The 14,175-nt window shown below is 38.2% G+C and overlaps 1 protein-coding gene across 2 annotated transcripts in view; it reads left to right on the plus strand.

The window, feature by feature from the left end:
- The window catches only part of mospd2 (motile sperm domain containing 2), an 85,114-nt gene extending 72,153 nt beyond the window's left edge, over positions 1-12,961 (plus strand). Inside the window, exons 14-15 of one of the 2 annotated variants that reach the window (XM_043700564.2) lie at positions 3,249-3,348; positions 10,839-12,961. In XM_043700564.2, coding sequence (XP_043556499.2) covers positions 3,249-3,348; positions 10,839-10,991 — 253 coding nt within the window. In that variant the 3' untranslated portion in view covers positions 10,992-12,961. Of the gene's footprint in view, positions 1-3,248; positions 3,353-10,838 lie in introns of both variants that reach the window. The other variant, XM_043700565.2, reaches the window with a different exon arrangement.
- Positions 12,962-14,175: the final 1,214 nt, after the last annotated feature.

A 14,175-nucleotide genomic window follows, 5' to 3' on the forward strand; every position in this document is an offset into this window, starting at 1 on the left:
CATTTCTTTAGAAATAGCTTTCAGAAATGGAAATGAAAGTTGTTTACATTCTCTCATTTCATTTAGTTTCTTCCCCTCTGCTGTTTTCCTGTATGTAATTCATTTAACATTAAAGTCACCATTCTAATTTAGCATTTCCTGGTTCAGGCTGTGTGGCGCATGAGCAGTTGCTCGGATTTGTTTGAGGGAACGTGTGCACTCAATCACCCAGTGGTCTGTGATGCCTCTTATGCAATTCACATGGTTTTGAGGTCCAGATTGCTGTGCAAAAGGTCATATGTTACCACATTCAGTAACTTCTTGAAGTTTTTAATATATCCTAAAATATGTTGGCACTTTATAGTTGGAAAATTATTAATACTAGTTGCACCAGGTCTCTCTTGTGAATTGGAGATCAGAGTATGTCATTCAGATGACTTAAGATCAGGGAATTAATGAACTATCTGGAACTTTACACGTCATGTTGTTCATTTGGAAAGCTAATTCATGTGGCGTTATTATCCAGATTATAGAAAGATTACTCAAAATTCCTGTATGACACACAAAACGACCACTGATGTGCGCACATTATCCTGATGCTGCCACCTTTACCAGGATGCATTGCGAGTGTACAGTCTGTTAAACTGTGAATTTTCCTTCCGTTAAAAAGAGAGCATCTTGTAGGCAGTGAAACATATACTTTACAACACAGACAGCAGAAACCCATTAATCAGACAGATTACTTGTGCACAAGCAGCCCATGGTGTGAGCCCAGCTCCTTCCCAGTCAGTATTTGTGGTACTGGGACAGGGCAAACAGTTAAGGTCTAACCCAACAAGGTATTTCTTTCTCAAACCAACCTAGTAAGAACTTCTTTCACAGTTCTGAAATATGTATTGAATATTTTAAATCTCATTGCTGCAGGAGGCGAAATGTCTATTGACTTCAGAGAGCTGGCACTGGGGTTTGACTTTGCCCTGCACTGTGATTGATTATATAGACAGCATTATATTGTTCCAGGCAGCTGCTGTTCCACTGCTGAGCTGTGTTTGTGCAGGTGGGCTGTTGCTGCACCACTTGGTGTTGTCATTCACAATAAACCCAACCTTCTAGTTTTCTGGGTGTAAACACCCTGTAGTAGCCAAAATCATTTGAATTCATTAATGCTATTAACTAACAATGGAAAAAGGCTTTTACCCAAGATTTCAGTGGGCATTCCCATCTTCTGCTCCAGTGTCAGAAACTCCATAAAAATTATATAAAGACAATCCACACAGTTTCTATTGGGTCTTTCAAATTACAGCACGCGATGACAGAAGACCCCTCCACTAATTCACCCTGTTGGCCGAGTATATTAATAGGCAATCATATTATCTATTTATGTAATTTTTCCCACGAGATATACACTGTTTCACTTGTTCATTTAATGGTTGACAGTAGAAAGTTATCTAAGATTACAAAGGAATCTTGATCAGTTGGGCCAATGGGCTGAGGAGTGGCAAATAGAGGTTAGTTGGGATAAACGCACGGTATTGCATTTTGATAAAACAAATAGGAGCAGGACTTAAACAGTTAATGGAAAGGCCCTGAGTCGTGCTTTCAAACAGAGACCTCTGGGTTCAGGTACATAGTTCTTTGAAAATTGCATCTCAAGTAGACAGGTTTGTTTAGTAGGCATTTAGCATGCTTGCCTTCATTGCTCAGACTATTGAATGTAGGAGTTGAAATGACATATTGAGCTTGTACAGGACATTGGTGAGGCCACTTTTGAAGTACTGTATAAAGTTCTGGTCACCCTGCTCCAGGAAGGATATTATTAAATTGGAGAGAGCTCAGAAAACATTTACCAGGATTTGGCCAGGACTGGAGGGTTTGAGTTATAGAAATGGACTGGATAGGCTAGGACTTTTTCCACTGGAGCATAGGGGGGTTGAGGGATCTTATGAAGGTTTATAAAATCATGAGTAGTGTAGATAAGGTGAATAGCAACAGTATTTTCCCTAGGGTGGGGTAGTTCAAAGCCAGAGGGCATATTTTTAAAGTGAGAGGAGACAGATTTAAGAGGGACTTGAGGGGCAACTTTTTCTCACTCAGGATAGTTTGTATGTGGCATGACCTGCCAGAGGAAGTGGTAGATGCAGGTGCAGTTACAGCAGTTGAAAGACATTTGGATAGGTTCATAAACAGAAAAGGTTTAGAGGGATATGGGCCAGACACAGTCGAGTAGGACTAGTTTAGTTTAGGAAACTTACCATGTTGTATGGCTCTATAACAGCCTATGTGTTTATAATATTTAAGGAGAATTAAAACCATGCAATTTAAACCTGCAACTTAAAGATAATCCAGTCCCCTAAATTCAGCTCGTGTTGTTTAAAGATTTAGGATTGTATTTAAGAGTCCTGATCAACTCCTCTTCCAGCTGTACTTCATTTTCTTCACTTTTATTTTTTTTAAAAAGTAATGTCAACTGGAAACTATTGCATTAGATCAAAGAGCCCTGTTGTTGGTGACATTTTCATATACGGGTGTCTTGAGATTGAAAGGGACAGTTAAAGTCACAATAGCAGTAGACCGGACATCTAGGTAATCAAATATCCAAACATCAGCCAGTTCTAAACAGAAATTTCTATTCCTGGTATAAATGAGTTGAACCATGAAATGATTCCTAAATGTGGAAATCATTAATATTTTAAAGTAGACTGAAAGCTACTATGGAATGGAAATTAGCTATATTTTAATCCAGACAATATACCATTTAAATCTCTGTGCCACGTTATTTATTGGGTAACTGTTGCTTTGCTAATTTGCTTTAGCCACATTTTAATACATAATGCACTTGACCACCTCTCTGAGAGTAGATTTTCAACTGTAGTTGGTGCTTTTTGATTTCAGTTAAGATGCCATCAATTAATGTGTGCAATTCCTACCAAATCATACAGCACATTCAACTTTTGTCATCCTGTAAATAATTTTTTTAAAAATTGAGGTGATGGAAATATTGTTAGCTTGTCATAATGCAAATGGTTGACACTGCTGTATTTTGTAATTCTGGCTTTTCTGTGCATGCATTGTATACATTATCTTTTGGTTAATATGAAAGAAACACTGTTGTGACTGCACCTTTTTTTTAATATAGATTTTTCTACTTTGCAACATTCTGTTCACTATCAGTTTTTAAGAGTATACCTTTTCGCAAAGTATCCCGAATCTCAATTGACACTTTAAATATTAATGCTATTCATTTACAGACTGTTCTTTGCACTTTGCAGATTAAGGTGCCGTGTTGTAGAAAGTCATAAGGCTGTTGCCAAAGAGAATTCCTTTAAGGGATTTGCAGTTAGTTCCAGCCAAGAGGATTTACATTCAAAGGTAGGTAAGCAATCGTTTTGAACTAATCCTTTATGTAAAATAGTGTTAGTTTAATGCTTAATTCTGTATATATGAAACTGATCTAAAACTTACACATTTTCTACCACAGGCTGTGTTTGCTTTTTGTTGATGACAGACTTCTGCTAATGCAACTGCAAAGATTCCGTCTTTACCAATTTATGATCTTGTCATTTGACTTTACATGCATGCTCTTGTTCATATTTTGTCATACATAGAAACAGCAGTGTGCCATTCCTCCTCATGTTTGTTCACTTGCAATTTAGTCATGATCTAATTGATATCTTAACTGCATTGGCTTGTCTCGGTTCTGTAATTTAAGGTGAAGGGCAGAAGATTTAGAGGAGATGTGAGGAAATATTTTTCATGCAGAGGGTGGTGGGAACCTGTAAGTGTAGTGGAATAAGAAACTCTTGCAACATTAAGTAGTATTTAGATGGGCACTTGCAATGCCAAGGCATACAAGGCTAGGGCTAAGTGCTGTAAAATGGATTAGAATAGTTTGTTTTTGATTGCCATGATGGGCCAAAGAGCTTTCCTCTGTACTGGAAATCTTTTATTATGATGCATTATTATATTTTTGTTTGAGAAACAAATTATCAATCTCAATTTTAACATTTTCAGTTGAACTAGAGTCCACAGCTTTTTGAGAGTTTTCCAGATTCCCACTACGCTTTGGGTGATGGAATGTTAGCACTTTCGGAATACTGCTTGCAGTTCTGATCTCCCAGCTATAGGAAGAAGGATGTTGTGAAACTTGGAAGAGTTCAGAAAAGATTTACAAGGATGTTGCCAGGGTTGGAGGATTTGAGCTGTAGGGAAAGGCTGAATAGGCTGGGGCTCTTTACCCTGGAGTGTCAGAAACTGTGGGGTGACCATCCAACCTAGGACAAACCAAACAAAGACACGCACGAGAATTCCTAGAAACATGGCATTCCAACCGGAATAATCAATAAACACATAGAGTTAGACCCCATCTACCAGTGGGCGGCACGGTGGCACAGTGGCACTGCAGCCTCACAGCGCCAGAGACCCGGGTTCAATTCCCGCCTCAGGCGACTGACTGTGTGGAGTTTGCACATTCTCCCCGTGACTGTGTGGGTTTCCTCCGGGTGCTCCGGTTTCCTCCCACAATCCAAAAATGTGCAGGTTAGGTGAATTGGCCACGCTAAATTGCCCGTAGTGTTAGGTAAGGGGTAAATGTAGGAGAATGGGTCTGGGTGGGTTACGCTTCGGCGGGTCGGTGTGGACTTGTTGGGCCGAAGGGCCTGTTTCCACACTGTAGGTAATCTAATTCAAAAAATCTAATTCAATACCACCCCCTGAGAAAAAGAACAGGAAGTGACTTCACAGGAAATAACATCACCACAGGAAATGACATCACCAACCCAAAGAAACCCAAACATATAAATAGAAAACAGGAATTTTCAGTGTTGCTTCACATGAGGTCTGCTGAAGATGTTACCTAGTAAGGTAACGAAATGTCTGGAAATGAACGTTTCAGCTTAGCGAGCAAACCTACATCCATGACCGTAGAGGTTTATAAAATCCTGAGGGGCATGGATAGGATGAATAGCCAAAGTCTTTTACCTGGAGTGGGGAGTCCAAAACTAGAGGGCATAGGTTTAAAGTGAGAGGGGAAAGATTTAAAAGGGACCTAAAGAGGCAACTTTTTCACGCAGAGAGTGGTGCCTGTATGGAATGAGCTGTCAGAGGCAGTGTTGGATCCTGGTACAATTGTAACATTTAAAAGGCATCTAGATGGGTATATGAATAGGAAGGGGTTGGAGGGATATGCGCCAACTGCTGGCAACTGTGACTTCATTATTTTAGGATGTCTGCTTGGTATGGACGTGTTGTCCCAAAGGGTCTGTTTCCATGCTTACAGCTCTCTGTCTCTGTAACTTGCCAAGATGCTTCCTCAGCACCCTTTAAATCTTGGACCTCTACCATTTTAGAAGGTCAAGGGCACCAGATACATGCAAACACCACCTGCAAGTTCCCCTTGAAGTTGCACACCACACTGACTTGGGACCATATCATCATTCTTCATTAGGCCAAAATCCTGAAACTCCCTTCTTAACAACTGTGGGTGTCCCTGCTTTACATGAATTGTAGCAGTTCTCTAAGGCAACCCAGCACCACCATCTTAAGGGCAGTTAAGGATGAGCAGTGAATGTACACTAGACCAGGAATATCCATTTCCTGTGAAAGAATAACCAAAAGAACTGAAGTGCACAAGGTGCTGAATGTTTCTAGTATTTGTTTAGAGCATTTCTCTCATTCAGATTCTCAACCCCTTCTTCCCTTTTTCCCTTTCCATCTATGACAAAATTCTGTTTAGTTTGCGCAAGGGCACTGACCAAGGACTGTTGTATTTTACATCATTCTTTATGAACTTTAATCTCTGGTGAAAGCTTAGATCAGTCTAATATATTATGTTAGCAGAATTAAATTCTGGCTTTAATATCCAGGCCTTTTTGAGGGGGAGAAAAATGCACTTGTGCCTTGTAACTGAAGATTGAAATAGACTGTATTCGTACTCATCTTTATTGTCCTGTAAGGCGCATGATTTAATACATATTTGGGCAGATTGCACATGCTGTGATTGGGAGCTAATAACAATGTTGAAAGTGTGCAGCAGGACACAAATCAACATCTGAAGAAAGAATGCAGATCTGTAGTTTGAATGTAGACCCTTCCACCTCCATAATGATTGAACCATAACTTGACTTTCATTTTCAAGAGAATGCTACTGCAGTTTATGTTGCACAATTAATTCTTTTCAGGCCATCAAATAGGTGCACATGCCTTGAGGTTTAAATATCATTTTAAATTGTGATATCTGAGTGACATTGGTGTTCTGTATCGTTTTAATTATTTGTTTACAGTGGATAATTTCAAGGAAAATGTCATGCTGGGTCTACGAAAAAGGCAGCAAATGGAAGAGAAAACCGTGCATATGCACATCTTAAAAGAAATTTTGCCAGCTGCTGGGTATCATCTTACTAGTTTTGATCCCTGGATAATAACCGTCATGTTTACATTTGTGGTACAATGTTGTTCTGCTGTTAAGGAGCTGCTATTGTAGAAAACCTGAAGTTTAACATCTGGGACCCTGCCTGGGAAAGCTGTTACCAGCTGTGTTGATGCAAGGCAAGATTTGAAATGATAGATCCTCACCCCTCCAATACCAAAGTTATATTTTCCTCTTATTTCTTATACTGTACATAGCTTCTTAATTTTTTTCTACTTTGATTCCACTTTGGCACTTGAAAATTATTACACTTGAAAATTAAACTTCTCTGAAATGATGATGGGGAGACGACCTGTGAGAACAGAGCTGGAGGCAGGAGAAGGGTAGGGAAATATGCAAAACTCCACAGTGGCTGCAGCTATCTTAGAGCTTGCAGCAGGCAAATGGGACCATTCATCCAGTGTGAACCACTGTACAGTTTAATTCAATACATGGACCGGTCTACAATACGGTTCAATAACCAGTTGAATACATTTATGTTTCTATACAGTTTAGGTTGCAATCGCTTCGTGATCTACTGTGGTAGAATATGGTATATTTTTGCTTGTAGAATAGAAGTAAAATTCTATTTATTAGAGGAAATAAAGCATTTAAGGTGAATTGACCAGTTGACATTAATTAGCAACTGGTCAATTATGCCACGGGAGCATCATTTTTGCCTTTCAACCATATGTGTGTGGAAAGAAACTTAGTCAACATAATTGTGTTTTTTTGGATCCATTTTCCCTGGTTGTAACTTTGCAACATTACAATTCTTTTCATGATAGAAATTAACATTTTGTAGAGTTATTTTTGCAATATTGTGATAAATAAGGAAGCAGTATAATCTGCAAACAGATTAAACATTACAGTGCAAAGGGTAGGGATTAATTGTTACAATTGACATAGATAGGCAGAGTAGAAATAGAATATTGGACTAATTTAAACATTTTGTCTGTTCATTGTTCTGCAGTCACAATATTAGAAGCAGAATGTAATTACCATAGGAATCAATATTTAAACTGGAGTTAAAACTGTGGGGACTTGTTTAGCAGAAAGAAGATTATACCTGTACAGCCTAAGTTGGAATATAGTACTTTCAATGATTAAATTTCCATGTTATAAAATGAAATACCTGTTGAAATAAACTCTAAAACACCTGTTAACAAAATGTTCTGCTTACAGTAAGCTGTAGTGAAGCCTGAGAAGCTAGGGATCAATTGCCCAGGACCTACCATCACCTCTGGATGCAATGTTATGCCTCCCGTAATGTACAACAGTGTGATGTGCTTTTGTTTTGAATGAGAGTTGATTAAAGTGTGGCGCTGGAAAAGGCACAGCAGGTCAGGCAGCATCTGAGAAGCAAGAGTCAATGTTTCGGGCAGGACCCTTCTTCAGGACTGCTTTATCAACTGGTGTTGCTAGCATCTGCAGTCCCTATTGTCTCCCTTTTGTTTTGAATGCATTGCTAAAAATCCCCATTTTAATCATCTCCCCATGGACCTCATGAGCGCTGGCCTGACAGAATCAGTACCATGGATGGAAATGTGTTGCTGGAAAAGCGCAGCAGGTCAGACAGCATCTAGGGAACAGGAGAATCGACGTTTTGGGCATTAGCCCTTCTTCAGGATTCCTGAAGAAGGGCTAATGGCAGAAACGTCGATTCTCCTGTTCCCTAGATGCTGCCTGACCTGCTGCGCTTTTCCTGCAACACATTTCCATCTCTGATCTCCAGCATCTGCAGACCTCACTTTCTCCTCAAAGAATCAGTACCATCCCATGTGTTACATGTAACTGTGATGAAAATTATGTAATTCCCTCATTTGTATGTCTGTCATGGTGGATAAAAAGTTATGGCATGAATTGATTCCGTTCTCACCCAGAATACTTTTATTTATATCCCAGGTGATGGAATTTCAGGGCTCATGTCTTGTCACTAAAGTAAAAGAAAAACCATTATCAAGTTTAAACGAAGAAAATAAGACCTTTTGCACACTAAATCTTCCTTGCAAATTTAATCAACTTTCAACCAATTTCACTGTTTGTCCAATAATGATATGCCTCGTGTTCTTTTCTCATAGTTGTATATGCAGAATTTAAAAGTTGTTTTGACAACGTGTTGCATTAATATTGCTCCTTTAACATAAAATGCCAAGGCATTTTCTAGGAGTGTTATCAACTAAACTTTGACACATAAGGAAGTGGATGAGCAAAAGATGACTTCATGAAGTAAGGAGAGAAATTGCAAGGATTAGTGAGGGAATTTCATAACTAGGGCCCTGGGGAGCTAAAGGGGTATTCAGCAGTGGCTAAGGAGATGAAATCTGGAATAAGCAGAAGGTCAGAATTGGAACAACTTGGAAGGTGATGGGGCTGGGGCAGTCAGAGATTGGCCTGGATGAGTAGATGCAGCAATTTGATAATAAGAATGAAAATGTTTTTATCAAGTTAATATTGGAACGCTGGAAATCAGTGATCACAGGGTTGATGAGGGTTGAGATAAGGGTAGCAAAGATTTTCGCAAGAGCTCAAGTCAAAGGGTGCATGTTGAAAGTCTGTATATGACAAATCGGAGGCATGGAAGGTCAAGAGAGAGAGAGAGAGCTGGATGTGGTCATCATACAAAGGAAACGTGATATACATTCACTTCATGTTGAGAAGTTCGCAACTCAGAATCAATCTTTAGACTTGGAGATAATGCTGTGAGACCAGGAAGAGATTTTCTAGTTAAGAATTCATAGTTGGGCACAGCACCAGGCAAGTGCTATTCCACCCAGCTAGATTAAGTGAGGTATTACAGGGGAATAGAATAGTCAACTGTACCAAAGACTGGAGATTTGTTGAGGAGGAGGAGGAGGAGAAATAATTTGCCACAATCTGTGATTTTGGAGACTGTTTCAATGTTGTGAAATCATGGGGAAAATGGGCACATATTTGGAAGGTGACAACAGACTGAAGTACCCTAGGAAGAAAAATAAGGTTTGAGTTGCCAGAGGGGCAAGGCGGAGTGTTTTGAGGGAGGGTATTGGTGGAACTCAGCCTGTGCCAGCTAGTGCCATATTAGTAATGTGCTAGTACTTAAGTATTTGTTTATAATTATTCTTCTGATACTGCCTTTAAAAGTTCCAATCAACTGAACATGAATTCATTACTCAATAGTTTTTGGTACTTGCACTTCAAATGAACATGCTTTGAAACCATCATGATCTATTATAACCAGTTTAAATATCAGTGTTGAATATGATTTTTATCCCTGTGCCTGAAGTATTATAGAATAGATTGAATCTGATTTTGTAGTCTTAAGCCCCTTAACAGTGGCAAACTATGTCAAATGTGGTCTGCTCATTTCACTGGAATTCCAATTCTGTTGAGAATAAATTTCTCCATTGCTTTCAGAAGTCAAGATATGCAAAAAATGATCTTCATTAGTTATTTATCCATCTTGTATAAGAAACATACCAGTATAATTTATTCCCTCCACACAACCTTGCCAATGTAGCCCCAGATTCTTTATATAATAGAAATATAAAGGGAAATACAGATTTCATGGCATAACTAGAATGGAGTATTCACAAGTTATCCAATGTATAAAGTAATGATAAAGGTGCCGTACTCCCAATCTCATTTGAGACTAACTTATGGTGGTTTCACCTTAGGATCACATTGCTTTAGGTGAGGAATAAGGTTGAGCAGACCCTTCATGGTAACCCCAGCCACTGCAGTAAATGAACTTGCGCAATTGGCATCACTCTGCATTGCAGACCAACCACACAGTCAACCGAGCTTACTTGACTCCCTTATACCATTTATAAACTGTTGTTCAAGGGGCACCCTTGACCAAACCATCAGTTATACCTCAAATTCCCCTTCTGGCTCAGTTTTCCTTTATCCGACACACCTTGGGATCCTTCTTTACCTTTGACAGCACTGTGTAAGTATAAATGGTTTTGCATCCTTTCAACAATTAGGGATATGTTTTGCTTTTATTTTTAGTGTAACCTTCAAGCACACTCTACGGTCAGTTGTAGAGTAAATTACTTCCTACTCTGGTAATGTGTTTTTTTGTCTCAACCTCTCAAATACCTATCTTCATTCTGGCTATGTATACTTTCCTAACACTGCTGACAAAGATTGCTAATATAAGGTTGTTTGGTGTAGTGTTTTGCCAAGGCAACAGAAGCTAAATTTAGACTTGATAAGTTAGTGTAATATTTACCACACCTTCCAGGTGTAGTGGTGTTATGTAGCCTATTGCAATTGTTTCATTAAAGTGTTCAGACTTTTGTTTGAGGAAGCAGCAGATTTTTTGAAAGTTCTGTTGATTGAGTGTACTTCTAGCTTGTATGCTGACGCATTATGTGTGACCTTATTAGTGGTTTTGCATTCAAATTGTAATAATGTACATTTTGGTCAGTTGGTGGTATTTTAACTTTGATACTAAATTTTTGTTTTACAGATGACTAAATTAATGGTGTCCAATAGGCGACTGGAGGAGCAGATCAACCGTTGCATCTGGTTTCAGCAACTATTAACTGCCTTGGTTACGTTGTTAGTGGCTGTTATCAGTCTGTCCTTGTATGTCCGTTCCCCAGACAAGGACAAACAGTAACTAATCAAGCTTCTTGATCCACACAAGACCTTTGTAAACCAAAGTCACTGATCTCTTTTTTTTTTTGTTTTCAAATTGCCAATATTTCATATATTGGAGGTGACAAGCTGACTAATTTTTGTTTGTTATAACTGCTGTTTTTTAAACTATTTGATACAATTTGTACATAAAAAAATTAATTTTCATCTGAAAGATCCTGTGTAGTGATGACTATATGATGAGTCATGAATAATTGTGTAATTTGAAGTTGATTTGTAATATATCTTGGTGCTACTAATAGACATTAACCAAAATGATTAATTGACTGTTCTCCCTAAGAATATTTGACTAAGGTTCTGGAGTCTGTTCCATAATCATAGACTTCCATGTCAAATTGCAGTTTGGTATTAAGTACTTGTAACATGTTATGAAGAAGCATCCTTCTAGTAGTTCCTTAATATATGTGCTAGATACTGAAGTTATAAGAACATTGGACCACCTGGTAAATTTAGATACTGGAAGGAATAGTAGTTGTACCTGTTTAAATGAAATGATGTGGCTATCGATGCATCTATATAATCAAAAAGATATTAGGAAATAATGTCATTTACTAAATAATTGATGTTGAGCCTGTTTGGCAGCCTTATGAGTTTTGTCACTGTGAATGCAGTTATTAAATGAAATCTCCCAGATTTACTATAAGATTGTAGTTTGCCTGAAACATTCTCACAACATTTAATTTAGTACGCCAACAGGTCGAATTTGTGTAAACAAATGGAGGTTTAATATGCTGGATGACTTGTAAATTATCATGTTTTATCTTGTTTTCCATTTTGGAAGGCAATTTTTCTTGTTGATCCAAGTCTAGTGTTGTGCACTGAATCAAAGATCCTGTGCGCAGATAGCCATTTATTTGAATCCAACAGTTTACTTCTGGAATAAGCACATAGGAAGACCCAAGTGTATCCAAATTGATGCAAGGGACCTCTTGAAATTCAAGGTACCTCCATCTTGCTTGTGCCTAATGTGCACTTTTCCATTGAATTTTTGTTGATCTGGATTTTGGATTTCCAGTGCTTGGTGGTTTTGTGCCGACGTAGACTCGAGACTTTAGACACTCGTGTCACTGTGGAGAAATTAGGTATCTCATAGAGGAAACCCGATTGCCCTAATTACAACAACATCTCCTACAGATTGGTTTCATAGGTACACCTGGATCCTGTTCAGAATTTTGTGCCATGGACAATCCTGTACTTGATGAACAGGTCAGATAGCGGCAATAGACTACTTAATACAAAATGTTAAAATGATCAAAACTGAAGGTTGTATTGCCATATGGATTTCATTTGAACTCCATTTTAGTGCCAAGTGCAGTAAAGGATACTTGTATGTTAGTAAATGCATACTGAAAATGTTGGACCAGGTATAGCTATCAACTTTATGAATGCAATACAACACATGCTTCATTGATACACTGACTGTAATTCTAAAGGGTAGGAAATCAAAAAATAGTGCATTTTTAAGTTTCAAGCAGCAATGCACTGGAGATAAGTTAACTAATGTATAAAATGTGAAGTTAATCACTTCAATAAGCAAGCAAGAGCCTGACTGAATTGTAGTGATAGCAGTGTGGCAGTATTCACTACTTTTTTCCAGATATTTTATTTCAAATCAAAATATTATGTAGCTGTACAGCTGAAAACAATCCTTTGGTGATTAATCAGCATGTTATTTGGGGTTCATAGTTTAATGCAAACAGACATAAAAGTCACATCATTTATGAAGCTGTATTAGATTTTAAAACTTCCAGTAGAATTGTATAATAATTTGTGGTATGCTAGTGGACTGATTATCAATATAAAAAGCTGGCAATTTAGAATAAAATGCACTTTATGGTATGAAATTACTGATCATATTGCCATTGACAATCACTGCAAATCGATTGTTTGCTAGTGTTTTATATTTGAAAATAAACATCGTTTGTAATCACATTTCGAGAATAATCGAGATTACTGTGCTGTTTTAAAGTTGTATAGAAGTGCATCTGTAAGTAAAATTTGGAAATCTCAAGTACTTAGACAAATAGCTCAAGTATAATAATTTTCCCCATGTGTTTTGCACATTAATGATATGTTCCCTTTTAGTACATAAGAGCTATGACCTTTCAATACAAAAGCAAATGTTATAAGAGTAAAAATCAACATAGTACACAGCTCACACTCATTCCCCTACAAATATTGTGAACAGCATCTTAGTTTGATATCCTTAAATAACAAAGCTGCAGCATTTTGTTGTTTCTATTGAAGACCTATTGTTTGCAATCTTTGTCTCCACTACTAGCTTGTCATGCATAAAACTGCTTATGTGCTGTGCTCTATATATAAAATACTGAGATTTTATATTTGCCTGGAAGTCATGAACCATGCCAGCTTGAAGTTAAGTTTTAAAACAAGCAGCTGAGGCATTGTATTACTAGATTTGGCTGCAATTCCCATGATTAAGAAGAGAAGCCTCCTCTTTTGGGCTAGGCGGAACTGTCATGTCCTTTGTAGCCAGGTAGCTAATGTTCACAATTTAAGTTGGCAAATATGTATTAGGGAATCAATAAAACTAAGGGTAGCAAAGCACAAAGTTTAATCCAGATAATTTAAATGTTAATTCAGATAGGTCTTCACATTGTGCATCCACTACCATGATGTGTGCCACTAACACTATGCGAAATGTGAAATCAGAACAGACATAGCTCAGAACTGTGATTCCGTGAGCACTGTGTATCATCACCTGCAACAGAGCATGACAATTTGACCTCATGACTTAACCTATCCCTCATTTCGCCATCACTAAGCTGGGGGGTAATTCCTAGTCCAATGAAGAGTGTAGCTAAACATGTAACCAGAGAACATTGCGGAACTCCACATGTTAGTGAAGGCAGAATAATTTGCAATGGTTTTAAAACAGAAGTGTACAATGAATGATCCATCTCTACGTCCTTCTGAGGTCTCCATTATCACAGATACTGGTCTTCAGACAAATCAGTATTCACTACGTGATATCGAGAAACGGCTGAAGGCATTGGGCACAGTCAACACTGAAATCAACACATCCTGTCAATAATGCTGAAGATTTGTGCTACAGAACTAGCTGCGCCTCTAGCCAGTAGCTACAGCACTTGCAACTAACCAACTACCACCCTATCAGTGAAGTG

Source organism: Chiloscyllium plagiosum, unplaced genomic scaffold, assembly GCF_037043375.1.
Source record: "Chiloscyllium plagiosum isolate Xiang-an unplaced genomic scaffold, Cpla_swu_hap1 HiC_scaffold_12, whole genome shotgun sequence".
Classification (NCBI taxonomy): Eukaryota; Metazoa; Chordata; class Chondrichthyes; order Orectolobiformes; family Hemiscylliidae; genus Chiloscyllium; species Chiloscyllium plagiosum.